Raw genomic sequence first — 18,424 nt, 5'->3', positions numbered from 1 at the left:
GAGGGTCAGAAACTGTGTTAAGGGAGGGATTAACATCTTGGGTGGAATGAATGCTCGTAAGTGCATAGTTGAGCATCCTCGATGAGGAAATTTACAAGGATTTTTTAAATAAATGGATCAGTGTGGATTATTACAATTTTATAAGAAACAAATTTATCGTAACTGTTTTTCTGTACAATGATTTAAAGGCTCGGTAGAAAGTTTAGCAATTTCTTAAAATCTTTCTCGGGGTCCAAGTTTATAAATTCGGAGTAAACGAATGTTTAATACGAAACTCGAAGACCATCAACTGGAACAGAATTAATTAGCAACTTGGTGAAGTATCGTAGCGAAGATGTTTGCATTTCATCGACTGTTTCGATGGATAAGAATAATACTAAATAATTCTTACCTTTTCGTTTCGCGATCGAACCATTCACGATGCAACGAAATTTTGAAACGAATTACACACGAATCGGTAACTAGAGACGCGATTTGTTTCTCCAAGGATTGAGATAACACGCGAAAGCGTTTGTTCAAGAATCGTTGTTGTTTCAAAGCGGAACTTTCCTCCGATGGTGGCGCTGTCTCCGCGCGGCGAACTTTAAGTTGTTTGCAGGAAAAACATCGAAATCGTTTTTTCGTTCTCCAACTTCGTTAAGGCTTATTTGTATTTCGTGGAAACAGAACAAGGGGATTGGTACACAATTGTACTTTAAATTGTACATTCCGTAGAAAAGAAATTAATATTACAAAAAACAATATTTAGATATTAGAATTCATCAAATTTTCCAAAAATCATAATACTTGGATATCTTACATTTTCGGGAAATACAGTTGGCGGGTAATTAAAACAATTGAGTTTACTTTTGAGCACACTCTGTTAAGAACGAGGTAGATTTTAACTACTTTGAGGTTAAGTTTTAATAATTGCAATCTTTTACGTATATTTCTGTACTTTTAGTTTTAGTACTTCTAGTTTTAGTAATTTTAGTTTTAGTACTATCCTTTGAGTTTAAGTTTTAATGATTGCAATTGCATTTTTTACGTACACTTCTGTACTTTTAGTTTTAGTACTATCCTTCGAGTTTAAGTTTCAATAATTGCAATTGTATCTTCTACGTACTGTACTTTTAGTTTTATTCGTTTTACGTCGCACTTACGTAACAAACAACTTTAACAATAACAACGATAAATCCCAAGGTCTTCCAAAAAACTAAAAATTCCTTCCACGATTTAAGTATCCTCAAAAAAGAAGAAGAATAAAAAAAAAAAATGAACCGTGCGGGTATATCAATAACAACGCCCCGTTCTCCCGTAAAGTATCCGTTTTATTCTTTCAAGGCGTTATAGATATCCAGGGAATAATCTCTGTCTCATATATATATCATTCTAATAAACATGAACAATAATAAATATAATGTGTCCAAGAACGTAGGAAGTTTTGCGTCTAATCAGGCTGCTCGGTACAAAATAGCGCGTTTATATATGGCATTCTCGACAATAGCTTCGTACACATATCCTTTTGATTTCAAAAGACACTGATCATTCACCACTACCCTTCTTCACGTTTTCAATTTGTACGTTCTTTTGCACAGTCGCCGTGTACCACGAGGCCGTCCCCCCTTTTCAATTCTTTATCATTTTTTCTTCGTCTTCCGTAGTTTCGGCTCCGCGCAAGCTTCCTCGCGATCGCGAAACGAGCAGAAATAAAAAAAAGAAAAAAAAAACGCGCAAACAAATCCGGCAAATCCACGCAATTCCATCGATTCCCGCGATCCACCGTCTCAAAATGGACGATTTCCTGACGGCCTCGTCGCCCACGGTTCGTCAGCGAATACATTTGTCTCATTTTATTATCACTACGAGTCGCCTCTCGAATTGCACGACGATCAAGCGCTGCCCCGATTTCTCATTTTGGAGCACAGTAACGCATGGCTGGGTGGGATGGGGAGTGATAGTACAACGTCTACGAAATAATGCGTTCGTATCGCAATCGCGGCTGCATTCTTTCAAAAAATCAACGACCATCCGACTTCGTTGAAGGGAGGACGACGAATCAAGGATCACCGTAACCGTTTCCTCGTCGAGGAAACAAGCTAAAAATTGTCTCCGTGATTTCGAGTATCCGTTGACCCTACCTCCCTGCACCGAACGTTCGAGAACGACTGTGTAAATTTGATTCCGATACCATACGAATTGAACCACACCGGTGTATTAAAAATCTCGTGACGAGGCTAAAAGATACTTCGTTCGAACGGGTTACCGGCTATTGCGATTCAGAATTGCTAAGTAAGAGACAGATGCTTGTTTGTTCGATCCGCGGTTAGAATTTCCAAAGAATACAGCTCGGTTTTCGAAAATTGCGAGAACGGTTGTTTACAATTCGATTGCGAAGTGAGATAAGAGAACGATGGACCTGAACTGGTAATGCGTGTTTCGCGAAACGATCAGCCCCGATTTTTCGCCGGTTTAAGCCGCGAGGAACGAAGAACTCGCGAAGAGTAACGCGTGTACGTGCCAAAGTAAAATTCTCCAAAATGGAGGCAAGTGGAAATAGGAACAGTGTGAAAGTAGAAATATCGCGAAAATTTTAATAGAAGCTCGAACATCGCATTGCCAGTTAGGTGGTTAAAAAATTGCAGCTTACGTTATTATAAAATATTTACGTCTATATCAGTCCTGTCCAAAGCTGCTACCCCGTGTTAATGCAAATGACTAGTCAATGAACGCAAAGTTGGCAAACTATTCTCGGATGTTCAGATTTTTAATTCGTGTGCCCAACGATGCAGATCTTCGCGCGATCACGCGTATTGTAAAATGTTTAGAATCGTTTGGTAGTGTTCGTGTCAATTTTCGGGAAATACCAAAATCCATTTCGACGATATTTTTCAATGCTCTTAAACCGTTGTGCTACGATAATTGAAAATGGCTCGCTACGCTTACTCGAACGCGAAAAATGACGGATTTTGTGTATGGACGTACGCGAAATATCAGTCTTTCTATAGCGCATGTAATCGTACAAAGAACAATCTCCTTGGCGACTAAAAAGTTGAAAATCCAAAAGTTTACCTAACTTACGTTTACTTCAATCGTTATATTTTTTTTTTTTTCAAGTTCCATCGATTAGGTTTGTTAATATTGAAACACTTTCAATTTTAAAGCAAACTTAACCTACAAATTCGATGCAAATCCAATATGGCGTCTCGTGATGAGCAAAACCGCGCGAGGGGAGCATCACTTATGAACAAGACCGATTTATACCTCGTAATCGCATACTAATTCGGAAAAGAAGAATCTTAAAGGAAAATCCTTACGAAATCTATATAGATCGACGAATTATTGCACTGCGCGGCGTTTCGAATTCTCTTCTCAGCTGCCGTAATATCTAAAATCGTATTTTATGAACACCTTGTGCATATGTTGTAGACATCGACGCGTTGACCCACTGTTTAATTTTGCAAAGCATCGTCGTCCATCGCTCGTTCAATATTACGTTACACGATTGTAAGTTAAATTTCGTGAAATCTTTTTTATTAAAAAATCCAGCGTCCACTGGAGACAAGAATCTTCTCTTAACCCTAGCACGTTCCTTCGATGAATTGTTTTTCTACAGAGTGTCCGTTTGATCACGATACGGTGGAACATCTCACGAGAAACCAATAATATGGAAAAAAAAATGTTCTTACGAATATTGGTTGGTACGAAGGAGGGTAGATAAATTATTTATACCGTATGATGCCTCCCTCGAAACCGAACAATATTTTTAAGAACACGTTCCTGATACTTTTGGTTCTTCGCGAGGTATTCGTGTCCAAAACAGACATCCCGTACAATTAAAGCTATTGCAAATGGATACTGCTCCTGTTTTCTCGGTCCTTGTATCGCAAAGATAAAAACACTTCTTCGAGTCTTTTTCGATCCATCGCGTCTCCGTAATATATGTAGAAACATGTTATTCTATAATTAAAGCTACCACAATAGATGCAACTGGATACTCCAGTACTTCTTTAGACATTTGTAAAGTTAAAAACACAAGGTTCGTACATTGAGGGCACTGTTCACCCAAAGACTTTGAGCGTGCAGAGAAAAGAAGAACCCTTCAACTGTGATGCATTCTTCGGGTCTTCTTCGAGCCATCTCCGCAATATAATTATTTTTCTGCAATCAAAACTACCACAATAACTACAACTAGATGCTCTGGTATTTCCTTAGACGTTTACAAAGTTAAAAACACAAGGTTCGTACATTGAGGGCACTGTTCACCCAAAGACTTTGAGCATGCAGAGAAAAGAAGAACCCTTCAACTGTGATGCGTTCTTCGGGTCTTCTTCGACCCAAATATATTTATTTTTCTGTAATCAAAACTACCACAATAACTACAACTGGATGCTCTGGTATTTCCTTAGACGTTTACAAAGTTAAAAACACAAGATTCGTACATTGAGGGCACTGTTCACCCAAAGACTTCGAGGGTGCAGTGAAACTGATGAACGCTGCAAGGGTTAAAATTAAAACTTTGTGTCCAGTCTCCAGTGGTTTCATGGAACGGTCAACGCATCGATGTATCCGTGCAAAGTAAAACGTCGAGGCTCGAGAAAGACATTAAGAGAAGAATCGCAACGACTAGGAGAAACATCAACGCGAGAGAAGCCAAGTGTGACGGACGATCCGAAACAACAATCGTCCCTACAACCTTCGTTTTACGTCTTCATTGATCACCGTGTTACACCGTCTCGCGTTACGGACACGTCCACGATATTTTTACACACACACACACACACAATCACTCACTCTCTCTCTCTTTCTCTCACTCGATCCCGCTGTATATGTACACGTCTAAATCCGACCACGAAAAAGTCTATCCCTCCTTCTGCCCCTCGTACGCGTCTTTATACCATTTAATTTCAGGTGAAACACGCGAGGTGTCTTAGGGGGATCGCGAGACGTACGAACACGAATGGAAGATGAAGATCTTCCGGAGGAATTTCGGGGTCGGGATTACGAGTATAATTCCATTAAAAGCTTCTTCTCTCTATCGAGAATATCGCGAAGTGTATCTCGGAAAACAGCAGAGAGAATTGACCACGATTAATCCCGTTGCTGCGCGTTACAACTGGTAAACAGCTCATTGTCTTCGATATCGTACACTCTTACTGTACACGCGCGAACATAGGCGTTGGGGTCCTGCCAAAATCGACGTGGGTTATCTTTTATCGCGAAAGGATCGTAAAATCACTCGCTACGGTTGTGCCATTTCGCTTAGAGTAGATTGTTACGTAGGTGACGGGGAACCCCAACGTCTATGGATTCGTTACTGCGCGTTTACATTCACCGGAAGATGGCGAACGTGTTGGAGTGGAGTCGATCGGATGGATCAACAGTCTGCATTCTTTTGGAAAATTGTGTTAAAGGATTCGTTAATGTTCGAGGTTTAGTTTGGCGATTAAGAAATTTAATAATTCTTGCTCGAAATTTAAAATACGCGAACATTTAGAATTTGTATGTTTCATCTCTTTTTTTGGTCTAGCAGTCGTGTATTCGAATAGATTAAGATTGTAATCATTTTTCATCTATCTTCTATTATTGCACTGCGGGGGAAATGAAATTTTTAATTTTCAACGAATACGCGACTGTCTGGTAAACAATTATCTAAATAAAATTCTCTTCGTTTATATAAATATTATTATATATCAAGAATGCGTTTCTCGTCTATATTTCTGCAACGTACTTTTGTCGATTTTAATCTACCCGTCCATTATAATGAGAAAAATAATTTTCTTCGATTCTATCAGCAATTTTCGAAGAAAGATCTATGCATTTAAGGATCAAGGTACTAAAAACGAATACTGCTCTTTACATGGGAAATTATCTCAAAATTAATTACCAAAAGCATTCGTTGTAACAAAACTGTCCCCTTTTAGTTCCATTTGTTCGTTGAATGTAAACGCGCCTTTCGAACGATCAGCTCCCCTCGCAATCAGCTACCGATTGCACGAGCAGCGACGATCGACGGTCCATGGACAACCGTCGATGGACGATTCTCACGATTGGGGTGCTGTTGAAGAATCGAAGTCGCAAATTCCTTAATCCGCTAACGAACATTACATTGGGAGAAAACGTTTACGCGATCATGAAAGCGTCGATATCTCGCGGTAAAAAGAGAGGGTCCAAAAAACAAGAGCTACCTACACACTACACATTTTTCGCGAGGTAAATCAATTCCATATGAATAAATGTCTAGCGTTTTATATATTTCGTAACTTCGTTTATCAAATCTATGAAAAAGAGTGCATTGTATGTACAAGGTTTCAGAAAGAAATGTTTATCAGTATGTTTGGTAGGTCATTCTGGTCATGTGCATTATCGGTTGATTTTCGAGATAATGGTCGTTTCGTTTATTCGAGTATCGTGCAAAATGCGAGCAGTGTTTTAATATACCATAACGAAATGGTAAAGATCGTTAAACCTTCGAATAGATTTGAATCTACTAGTTGGAGAACAGTACAAGTTCAATAATTATATTTCGAGATATTTAAAAGAGCAAATTTTTACTCTTGTTGAATCGTTTTGCACTGTTCTTCGTCCCAACGTGTTGTTCTATGCATATAGTTCCAAGATTATTCAAAAATTCAAAAATACGATATAAAAATAATACATAAAACATAAAGAAACTATTACTCTCTCCCAATTACGTATACATAGAATCTATTTTTTGTAATAAATAAAAAACAAGTGGACTATAACCTATATTGTGTACTATTTTTTTTTATTATTCAGAATGTCCTACCAAACATACTGACGAAGTCACTTTTCCTCCCGAGACACCCTGTACCGAGATGATCCAACGACAGGAAAAATGGCGCGAAAATGAATTGGAAAGTTTCCAAGTTAGCGACCGACGATGTAATAATAATTCCTTCGATTTTATCGGAGGAAAGTAAGTATGACATGGTTTCCTCGCGGAAAGAGCGTACGGTTATCGTAACTCGACCAGCGAAAAGAAAGCGCTCGGAATTATCGATTACGAGACACACAATTATACGACGATAATCGAATTTCGCGCTTTCACCGTACGAGCGATCGGGAAAGATAATTGCCGTGACATTTAAAAGTAATTATCTTACGTAACATCTCCGCCGATCCATCGACGCGCGAGCGAATCTTACCTAATCGCGTAAAGAGAACGTTGTAGCTAGATTACAGGTGCGTAGAGTGAGAATATTCGTAAATCGTTGAACGTGCGGCGTTCAATCGATTCGATTTACTGTACACGAAATTATCTAGACGAGATAGAAAAAATGAAACGCTTCCACCGGAATCAGTTCGCACAATTGTTTCTACTGCACTCTCAACCTAGGAATCTATATATTATGAAAGACATTCGACGTAGGATACGGAAGTGAAATTGACTCGTTCGTTTCGATGGAAAACTTATTTTCTACGTCGTGAAAGTGACTCGTGGAGGAAGACAAAGGAAAACAGTGTCACTTCGCAGTGACCAGGTGTGTCAAACGACTTTGTAAACGTTTGTGCAAACGATCGTGCTGTTGATTCGTAAACGACGACTACTTGTGCGTGAATATCGACCGAGATGAATTTCAAATTTGTCGTTGTGTCTTCGATACACAAGGTGGATTGGAGAAATGATACCTGAAATGTAAAATACAATTAAAGAAATGATAAATGGATGGATACAATTAAAGAATTTATATGGATGTTTAAGAATCTGAATTCCACAATGGATCTCGTAGTAGGTGGTCGATAAGGTCGACGAACCAATGAAATAATATCGCGTGTGTGAATTTGAAACTACGTAGCGATATTTACGTAATTAAGTTGAAGAATCTCGCGCGAGAAAATGTTAACGAGACTGGCGGGAAACCAGCGTTTTTCTCGCGCACGACGAGAAACGCTTCTAAACCGAGGCGAGAGAACGATCACGCGAGTTCACCTCGCAAATTGATGCGATTTGAGATAAGCGTCGCGTTAATGACATCGCATTTCCCGGAGAAACGCACGCGTAATCAGGACGGGCGCGATTTCACTCTGCTGAACACGCTCGAGAATTGTACGATCTTCGCGAACGTACGAAGTTTCGCGAAATCCGACGGCCGACAAAAATTTCAATAACCGCGAACAAATACGTACGAAACAATACGGGATGGTGATCTCGAGGAAAAGATTTGAAAATATTCGGGTGATCGAATCGAAAGAAACGAAACAAAGTCAAAAGTATGCGGAATGAGTCTACTTGGAATTGGGATACCTTGACATCTTCACTTGGATTGAATTTTACGAAAGAAACACGTTAACGAAGAGTAGATGATCTGAAAAATTCTGATGTACGATGATTAAGATATTGAGAACCAATTGTATATTATTAAAGTGTTAACTTCGTTTGGAAAGAATCTTCTTTCGAAACAAATTTTGACGCGTCATTAATGTTGTAACTATCGATGCATCAGTGCATTATTTGGTTTCCGAGGACAGTGTGCTCGAGGCAGAAAATATTGGCCGCTCGAGGACACCGAATGGCTATCCCCACCATGCCGCATCACGATCAATTTGCTTCTATTCTAATTTTTCTGCTCCAGTTCCCTTCGTCTCCTCGTTATGGTCCAAACAATACATTTTTCGAACGCCTCTCGCTTAATTAATAACATAAAATTTATGGTCCCTGCACGAACCTCTCTGCAATTAGATTTACTTGAATTTTATAAAGTATTTTGTACTTCAATACTCAATTTACTTTTCGAATTTTAAAAAGTATTTAATACTTCTATGCTCAATTTACTTTACTTGGATTTTAAAAAGTATTTAATACTTGAATACTTAATTTACTTTACTTGAATTTTAAAAAGTATTTTGTACTTGAATACTCAATTTACTTTACTTGGATTTTAAAAAGTATTTAATACTTGAATACTCAATTTACTTTACTTGAATTTTAAAAAGTATTTAATACTTGAATACTCAATTTACTTTTTGAATTTTAAAAAATATTTAATACTTAAATACTCAATTTACTTTACTTGAATTTTAAAAAGTATTCAAATATTTAGTATAGCGAGCAGAGACACAATGTAAAGCAGAGGGCGGGCATATTCGATGTGCTATACCAGAGTGACCTTGAACGGTCATAATTCTCTGCTTCGACTGTAGCTGTACTCGAAACAATTTTCCAAAAGAATTTTCTTTCTTTCTTACGACGTATCGTTTCTCATACAATAAACTGATATCGTAAGAATAGTCGAAGTATAGTTACGATAATCGCTAGAATTTATTGCCAAGGTGCGTGGTGACATAATAACAGTAACAAAGTCTCGCAAATACGATAACGAATATAAAATCCTGTTATCTGAATTTTTAACGCGCTCTAAGTGCTGCTGTCTGATTGTCCGATGAGTGAGCTGTTAATATTTACACTGAGACTTCGTATACAAGTAAATATGCGCGTGTGTGTGTATATATATATATACTGATCGTCGTTGGTAAATATTTATCGCGGTAAACATAGTGTGCACCCGTCCGCGAGAAAAAAATACAAATTTTTAACTTTCTCGAGGAAATCCTCAAATTTTTAAACCGATCGGAGCGAAGAACTTTCGAAAAATCTACAACCGCGAAAAAATCTCGGTTTCTCGCCTTCTCCAAAAAAAAAAGAGGGGGAAAAAAAACGAAAAAGAAAAAAACGTCCATTTGCTCAGGAACAGACACTTCGGGTAAAGACAACGTAACTCGTGAAGCCTCGAAAGGATCTCAAGACACAGGTGATTCGCAAAAATCAACAACACACAAAGGCCATAGGAATTAATCAGTATGTCACTTTAATCACACATAGTCGTCTAATGTACAATTAGGAAAGTTGCCTCGACCGTTTTTTCTTTGGTATCGTTGCCACTGAACTGATTCACGGTGATCGCTGCAGGACACTCTAAGTATATTTTTTTTTGTTTCTTTGTTTCTCTTTTACCATACACCTATTTACATTTACAACCTCGAGACCACGGTTCTCGCGTACACGAGACGAGTATCGTTCAATCGTCATCGTTGAAAACACCGTGGGTCGCTACTCACGAAAAACGAAGCGCATCGGGGATAAGAGCTCGTCCCCTAACCCCGACGATCTACCATATTTCTTTCCTCCGCGCAACTACTGGTTTACGATCTACCGGCGTCGTGTCGTTCATTTCTCGGTCTCTTTTTTTTATTTCATTTTATTTTATGTTTTTTTTCCGTTTAATTTTCGTTTAGTGTATCCTTATCTTCGCTTGGTCCGTGTGTGTGAGTTTCTTTGCGCGATTGGCAGAGGTGGTTCTGTTGTTCCGGAAAGACTCCATTATTTCGATACCACTCGGATTCGATCTACGTGTATGCGGTACGTGCGTATATATCTTTTTTTCATTTTTCTCGTTTCTTTTAATCGTATATTGTGTACAGCTAACGTTACGTTTACTTCGGTAGTTATTCATATATATATAAATACTTAATCGTTACTGCTACGCTATAGATGCCTCTTTCGTATTGCGGCGATTACGCGTTCGCGAATCGGGACACGTGGAAATAAATTATTAACGCGCGTGGGACACACGGTACGTACGTTCGTTCGTACGTTCGTTCTTGCTCGGTGAACGTGAAACGAACGTGTCGAAACGTAGGTAGCTTTTACGATACGCGAAACGAAATAAAGCTACCAAAAAACTGTCCGATATATTTACAGTGAAACGGGAGACACGCGTGCGCGTCCTACGGATAATGTTTCGACGATTTGACATCGCGGATCCTCGAATCGGATCGAACGAGCGTATCGAGTATAAAACGGGCTCTACGTTGTTGGCACTTACGAGATTGCATCGCGTGCAACCGTGCTGGTTTTCGTTGACGGACGAAATGGTTGTCGCGAGTCGCGAGAGCTACGAGCGAGCGACGCAGGGAAAAGAAAACAATAATTCATCGGGAAAAATTCGCGCGAGCACAGGGTGGTTCCAGCTGCCGCCCAGAACTTCTCACCGAGCTAAGATCGGGAGGAAAATGTTGCACGAATCGACGAGATCTAGCTTGCAACTACGATTTTTCTGCATCGGAGAAACGCATCGAGTTCTTGAAGTTCGATTGCAACTTTTCTTGCGAATAGAGGAGGTATATGGTTTTTTTTTGTGCCACGAGTCGATTCTTCTTGTCATTCTGCGTGCGTGTTTGAACGAGGATATCGAAAAGTGTGTATTTCTACGAAACGTTTTGCATAAAGTCCTTTTTATCGGAGGACTTTGTTGCTTTGGGGATTGAAACGTTTGGTAAGAGTGAATATTTGTTTCTTTTTTTTTTTTTTTTAGATATATTGCTGAGTCGACATCTGTGAACTCTAAGACAAATTGTTATCGAATATTTTCTTTCTGTTAGTGAAATTAATAATTGTGCGATATCTCGATATCTCGATTTCAAAGGTTAGGTTACATGCAGAGTGACGAGAACTGGTGTAAAAAGAAAATTGCAATTGCACTTTCAAGGTGCACCGTATCGGCAAGAAGAATATAATTACTGTAAAATAAACCGTGCAACATTGTCCTCCAGAAATTACTTCGCTAGATCAGAGACAAGAGCTACAACCCATTCGAACGTTTAGAGCCACCCTGTATATTGTTGGCTTAGGAAAAGAGGAAATTTGTGGCAACGTGGATCTACGAACAAACGTTTTGGTACATTTTTGCTAAGAATTCTACGACGAATACTTTTTTATACTTCCTTTACATTCCTTCGCCAAAGTTCGAACATTGGTCCGGCAAAATGTATCATTAATGTGCGTTAAATTTTGGCATTTTAAACGGTATCGCTATCGTATTACCATTAATTCGTAATAAATTACGAATTACTTAGTATCGAGCCAAAAGACTAAAAGTTCCGAAAGTACCGATACCACTAACATACCGGATCGCTAAAAGTATTAAAGTGTTATTGTGCTGATGTATTAAAAATACTGAAAAGTGCTGGAGTACCAAAGCCCTCAGAGTATTAAAGTAGCAAAGCGCTGAAAGTTCCGAGGTATCGAAACGTTCGAAGTACCAAGGTACAGACAATGTCGAAACGCTGGAAGTATTGAATTACCGAAATAGTAAAAGTTCGAGGTATTGTATCGTTGAAAGTACCGCAGCACTGGTGTACACCAAGCGCTGAGGGTACCAAAGGGCTGGAAGTATCGGAGTACCGGAGAATGAAAAGTTCCGAAGTATTTGAAATATTCAAATTACCGTATCGCTGATGCACCGAGTACCTAAAGTACCGAAGCACTCGAAGTACCAAAGTACAAAAAGTATCGAAGCGCTCGTGGTACCAAAGTACAAAAAGTATCGAAGCGCTCGAGGTACCGAAGTACAAAATGCACCCCGAGGCAACGGAAGTGTCGAAGTACCGAAACAACGAGTATCAAAGTACCGAGGTACTCGGGTACCAAAGTTCCGAGACACTCGAGGTACCGAACCGTCGAAGCGTTCGAGGTACCAAAGATACAAAAAGTACCGAAACGCTCGAGGTACCGAAGCACGAAGAGTACCGAGACGCTGGAAGCGCCGAGGTATCGAAAGATCGAGTTTACCAAAGCGCTCGAAAAAGTACCTACACCGTTCGTACTCCCATATAATCGCTAATGCCGTGACATCGTCCAAAACCGTTTCTCTCGTTCCCTTGACTGCTTCTACACGCGCCATTTCGGTTCTGGTAAGGTACGATCGATCGATGTATCGATGGGACCGATGTATCGCGGAGAATCGATACATCGATCGAGCAACAATACCGACCAAGGATCCAGTGGCACGAGAGCCCGGCAACGAGCAACCCCAGGCTCCGCTCGGTTGCGCGCGTCGTCGTCTTTCGACCGGCCCCTCGCGTCGGACCAGTAATTTCCTTAGCTCGTATTTACTGACACATCGAGGAAAACATGCTGCTGCCTAATTCAAACTACGTATCTACGATAGCTGCGCCGCGCTAGTACAACGACGGTGCGCATAGAGTACACATTTAATTACACACCGCGGTTGAAATGACCGTATCACGTACGACGTACACCATTCCGGTACACCCTGACGCGCTTAATCCTGTATAGATAACTATCCCTACTTGTTGTAAACGTGATAAATACAAAGTGTGTGTACGCGTAGCGACGCCTGGGTAATGTTGGTGTGTTATTTGGCAGTATCTCGTGTTCCGCTCGTCTCCCGTACCTTCTGCTCGCTCTGTCTCACTCGCTCGTTCTTTCTCTCTCTCTCTCTCTCATTTTTTCCGTATCACTCGCGGTGTTGCACACCTTGTCCTCCATTCCTGTTTTCGAGCCATCTCTCGTCCTCTCGCTCGATTAATATCGCGCGTATTTATATACATACATGCAATCTTTGGTTTCGCTACGGAGCGCTGACGCGCGTACAGGGTACCGTTTCGAATGGCACCAACAATACCAATCTTACCGCGCTTCTTCTTCTATTTCTTCTTCTTCTTCTTTTTATTCTTCTTTTTCTTCTTGTTCGTCCCCTTCGACGGTCGTGTGTAGCAATTGGGCGATCACACGCTCGAGTATATCACTACAGTTTCGATATCTACGCGGTCGTTAGGCCTGTCCCCCCATTTCTCGATGAACGGAGCTACGTACGATGTCTACGCGTTGTTCGACGATACTACTACGACACGGTCAACCTGAATCGGAGCTAATCAGCACGATGTGGACTACCTTAGTTCGTTCTCTCGCGATATCGACTCGATAATCCTTACGATAATAGGAGCCCTCGAACAGACTCCATAGAGTATTTAAATATATATATATGTATGTATGTATATACATATATTTATACGTATATGTATATTAGATAGATATTTGGTACCGCTTCGTGGTATAGTTTCGTTTTCTAATCGCGAGGTTCGTCGAATTAGCGCTCGAATAAATACGCTAACTAACGGAGCTCCCTCTCTCCGTTCCCTTCTTTTTGTAACGATACAACTGTGTACGAGCGAGTGTACGTATTTCTGTGCACGTGTGTGTCTATGTGTGTATGTATGTACGTGTTTGTACGTGTGCGTGTGTATGAGCGAGTGTACGTATCGATACAACTGTGTAAGTTCTCTATACGTAACGCTAAAACGTGGAATACAAAAACGAGATAAGGGCTGTCAGTCTTGGGGTGATGAAACGTCGAAAAAACGGTGGCGACTCGAACGAGGGTGGAATCGATCGTGGAAGAAACGAATCGACCGTGAACCGTCGGACCGTTTCGGTGTCCCACGAACACGGTGAAAACAATTTAGCCTCGGAGTCTCATCAGTCGTTAACAATTATGTATTTATTTACGGGAGCAAAATTGAGCATTCTGGAATTTGTCAGCTCGCCCGTGACGACGTTCCGTTCCGCGGGGAATGCGCGCGTGTGTTTTTCTCTTTAATTTTTTCCCCCGTTTCTCCTTTCGCGCGAACGGCCCTCGTCAGCCATAAACGGGGGGATGATGTCCCGTCCTTGAGTCTTCTTCTCCTCGTAGTTCCTTTTCTTTCGTTCCTTTTTCGTTCGCTACTCTCGTTTCCCTTTTTTTCTTTCCCGTTTCGCTGTGCTCTGTTTCGTAATTACTTTAGGCGAGACATCGATGTAACGTTCGTCACTCTTCCGTACCGACAAAACATCTTGCGTAAAACTAGAAAATATCTACTGTGTCGAGGAGCTCTATTTTAGTCGAGTAATACTGTTCGTGATGATCGCGCGCATCTTGCGGCGAGAACGTTCGCGCGAAACAGCGCCATTTTTCGCACACCGGGTGCTCCGTTTCTCGGCGCCATCTTAACCTCTCGTGTCTCTTTTAACCAACGACCCCTCGAGGTCGTCGACGTTTCTTCGACGCGACGTATTTTCATTACCATGGACAATCACCATTCGAACTTGAATTTTAACGCGTGGATTCTAACCTTGGGGTAACCTTGAACGAAGAAAGAAAGTAGAAAATTCGTGTATTATATTATTCGAATCTGTTCACTTCTAAGTACACTGTGTAAATTATTCCTTTGCGTTTTCAATTATTTTCGAATACGCTCGGGCGAAATTCTTTTTCCAAATTTTCTTAAAAATGGAGCTACCGGTGAAAAGACTACACCGACAAATATTTCCAAACAGTGTCAAACTTTAAGAATCTTTCCTACGTCACTCCAAGGTCGATCTACCCTACACTCTGAAACTCGTGTATTCAACGCCCTGGAAAGTATCCGTGGTAACGAAAACGTGTCCAAAGAGAATTATTCTTGAAATCCCGAGAAAGAAACTAAGAAGAGTGATCGTTGACCGCGATACCGATCGAATGTACATCGATCCGGACATAGCGATCCAGTGATAAACGGAGCACCGCGGTTGCGGGTGTATTTAAATATCAAAGTTCGTTTCGAGTTCGTTGTTCCCAGGTATCGTTCCCTCTCGCTGGCCGCGCGCGTGTTTAAAACGTGTAAAAGGTGAGCGCTCGTTTGCCGATCGGACGAGTCCTAAACCACGGCTCTGTTAATGCCCTCGACGCGGAGAATCACGGCGCCGGCGTTATTCAAAATGGTCGCTGATACGCGGGTCCCGGAAGTGCGGATTTTGGCAAAGTAATTCGACGATCGTCCACTTACCTGAGCAGTCGCGAGGCACCACCTCCGTGACTCGCCCCCTCCTCCTCGATTGGGGTAAAAAGTAATCGTACAAACCGCGCCACGCTTTCTCTCTCTCTCTCTCTCTCTCTCTCTTTCTCTCTCTCTCTTTCTCTCTTCCTATCATACCGTGCATAACGCTACTACAAAAGTTCGAGAGATAAAAAGACACACGAGGGGTGCACGTGATCGGTGCTCCCCCTCCTATTGCGCGCGACGTTCACGTGGATTAATCCTAAATTCTCGCAGCCGTGCCTTCGGAGGCAATGTTCGAGTTCAACTCGACCATCTCGGTGGACTCTCAGAGTCTCCGCGAGGTTTCGAATATCTATTCGAATACTCCCATATTAGCGACGAAACGAACGTTGAACGCCCACGGTACTCCGAACCGACCGATCTGTTTCCCGCGTTCGTTAACGCGATACCGTACGGCGTATCGCGCGTTCTCTTCGCGATTGTTCCGCAAAAGTGTCGGTGAATCGAGAACAATGTCCTCCGAAACCCGTCTGCGATCGTCACCGGTCTATCGCGCGTCTTCCAACGCGCATCATCGGAGAGATCCTCGTCGCGAAGCTCGACTCCGGCCCGCCACGCGGGGATCGTGCGCGATCCAACGACGATCGCCCGAATGGGCGACAACTGTCTGTCGCGATAGGTCGACCAGACCCATCCCGAGAAAAAAACGCTCTCCCTAGAACCCTGGACAACATCCACGGAGCTACGAGAAAACCCGGGACGTCTAGAGTTCCTCGGACAGGGCGATCGGTGCACGGGATCCCGGTTTCATGTCCTTCACGCCTATACCGATATCGTCTACGGGCACCGGGGCCAACTTCAGCTGGTTACCGTTCAGTTTGATGTCGTTCACCGAATGGGACCGTCCGTGGGTTACCAAAGGTTTCGCTGTTGGGTTCGCGCTGGTGTTCGAGTTCGAACTGCTGACCGAGTTCACGCTGGGACTTGTAACCGGGTTCGAGCTCGAGGTACAGTTCGCGGTGGTGCTTGAACCCGAGCTGGAGTTCGAGTTCGTGTCCAACGGTGGACTGAGGACCGTGGTATGAACGATCGGTGCGGGTACCGACGATTTCGAACGCGGTTTAGGTTTCGTGTTCGGGCACGACGAGTTCACGATCTGTACCGACACCGGTGGATGATCGTGATCCCCGCGATTCACGTCCGGTGCGGAATCGGGCGACACGGACATCTTCGTTGTCGCGGTCGTGGCCCCTGATTTCATCGCGAAAGCTGTCAGTTGATTGGCCGACTGCGATCGGACCGTGTGACCGCCGAGCTTGTCCCTCAGCGCCATCTGGTAGGCCACCTCGAACGCTTGGCCCAGTGTCAGGATCACCTCGGTCGCTTGGTCCTGGAACAGGCGAGCCTCGCTTCGTACACTTATGCGGGGCGAGGTTACGCGAGTGGGAGACACTCTTTCGAGGGTGGGGGTAATCTAGAGGGTGCACCGTAAGTTTTGGAATCCGCTTACGAGTCTTACCATATACTTGAACGCAATGAAAACAGAGATATGGAAAATTTTTGCAAGCGAGACTCTCTTTTCTTACTCGTGGGGATACTTGACATTTATGCGGGGTGAAGTCATATTGGGAGGGATTTTTTGGGCGAGGGTATTTGTACACAATGACGTGTAATTTGTGAGGCTCGCTTCAAGAGTAGTACACCCGAAAACGATGAAAATAGTTCGTGTAGTTTGTGAAATATAAGAAACTTTCTAAACAGACTGTTACTTCCTTTCTTTAGTGGGGAAAGAAAGACTTAAGAGTTGTTGTGTGCACAACACTTGAGAAAATTATGAAATACTATAATTTTGAGTGCAACAATGTTTCCAAGGAATTTTGGAAACCATAGAAACCATCGAAGGAATAATTAGATTAAGAAAAGGCGACTGTAAGCTTACTTGGAAGTGCAAAATGATTATTTTGAACGTCTTCTGTAAAGATAATTGGATAACAAAATTGGTTGTATTTATATACAAGGACGAATAGAATAGATGTTTGCAGAATATGTTTGCATAAACTCTTCATTCGGTATGGGGTATACAATCGACTACTGAAGTAAGTCCAAAAAGTACCGAACACCCTGTAGAAAACCTCTATTATTGCGGGTTGAGGGTCGAGATTCTTGCAACGATAAACGTAATTCGATAAGAAGGAACCTTGTTTGTAAAGCGCGTTCTCACTCAGTGCCGCCCCTAGAGATCGCAGAACCTATTCCAATATACTTGAAAAATTTCTAAGCCGCTACAGCGTACAGTAAACTTCAAAAATTTATATTTTTCAAAAAACTACGTTTTAGACCACACCTAAATCCTATCGATATAGTTCCTACCTTAAATTTACCACAGGAGCAACGTGCTTCTAAAAATACGTTAAAAAAACTTAGATATCTTGGGTAGTGCAGTTACGTTCGTTTTTTTTTTCTTTTTTTTTTTTTTTTTTGAAAGTAATAAATGCAGGGCCTGGAACAAGTGCCCTGTTGGACCGATGCTAAGGGCAGCACTGTTCTCGCTACTGCAGGTATGCAGGTTTTACTCGTTAGCACCCAGGATCGTCTTCGTTGACGACTAACTGTGAGCGAGGTCTACGGAAACCATCATCTATTAGTCGGTGCACCACCTTGTCTCGCAAACGCGCGCTAATAGGTTACTAATCCAGGCGTACACAAACGTCACCAGAGGCCGAGCGTGTTTACATTGTTGCTGCAACGCAACCCACAAGCAATGGGGAGAAACAATCCCCTTACCTCGTGGTACCTCTCAGAGGCGAGCGCCTCAGCGTAGAGC

The 18,424-nt window shown here is 41.9% G+C and overlaps 1 protein-coding gene across 2 annotated transcripts in view; it reads right to left on the bottom strand.

The window, feature by feature from the left end:
• Positions 1 to 9,792: 9,792 nt before the first annotated feature.
• LOC143152880 (ankyrin repeat and SAM domain-containing protein 1A) overlaps positions 9,793 to 18,424 on the bottom strand; it is a 120,161-nt gene continuing 111,529 nt past the window's right edge. For both annotated transcript variants that reach the window (XM_076323469.1, XM_076323471.1), the window contains one exon: positions 9,793 to 16,990. In XM_076323469.1, the coding sequence (XP_076179584.1) occupies positions 16,364 to 16,990 (627 nt within the window). In that variant the 3' untranslated portion in view covers positions 9,793 to 16,363. The remainder of the gene's footprint in view (positions 16,991 to 18,424) is intronic.

The sequence above is a fragment of the Ptiloglossa arizonensis genome, chromosome 11 (assembly GCF_051014685.1).
Source record: "Ptiloglossa arizonensis isolate GNS036 chromosome 11, iyPtiAriz1_principal, whole genome shotgun sequence".
Lineage (NCBI taxonomy): Eukaryota > Metazoa > Arthropoda > Insecta > Hymenoptera > Colletidae > Ptiloglossa > Ptiloglossa arizonensis.
This window is presented reverse-complemented; position numbering and strand designations above follow the sequence as displayed.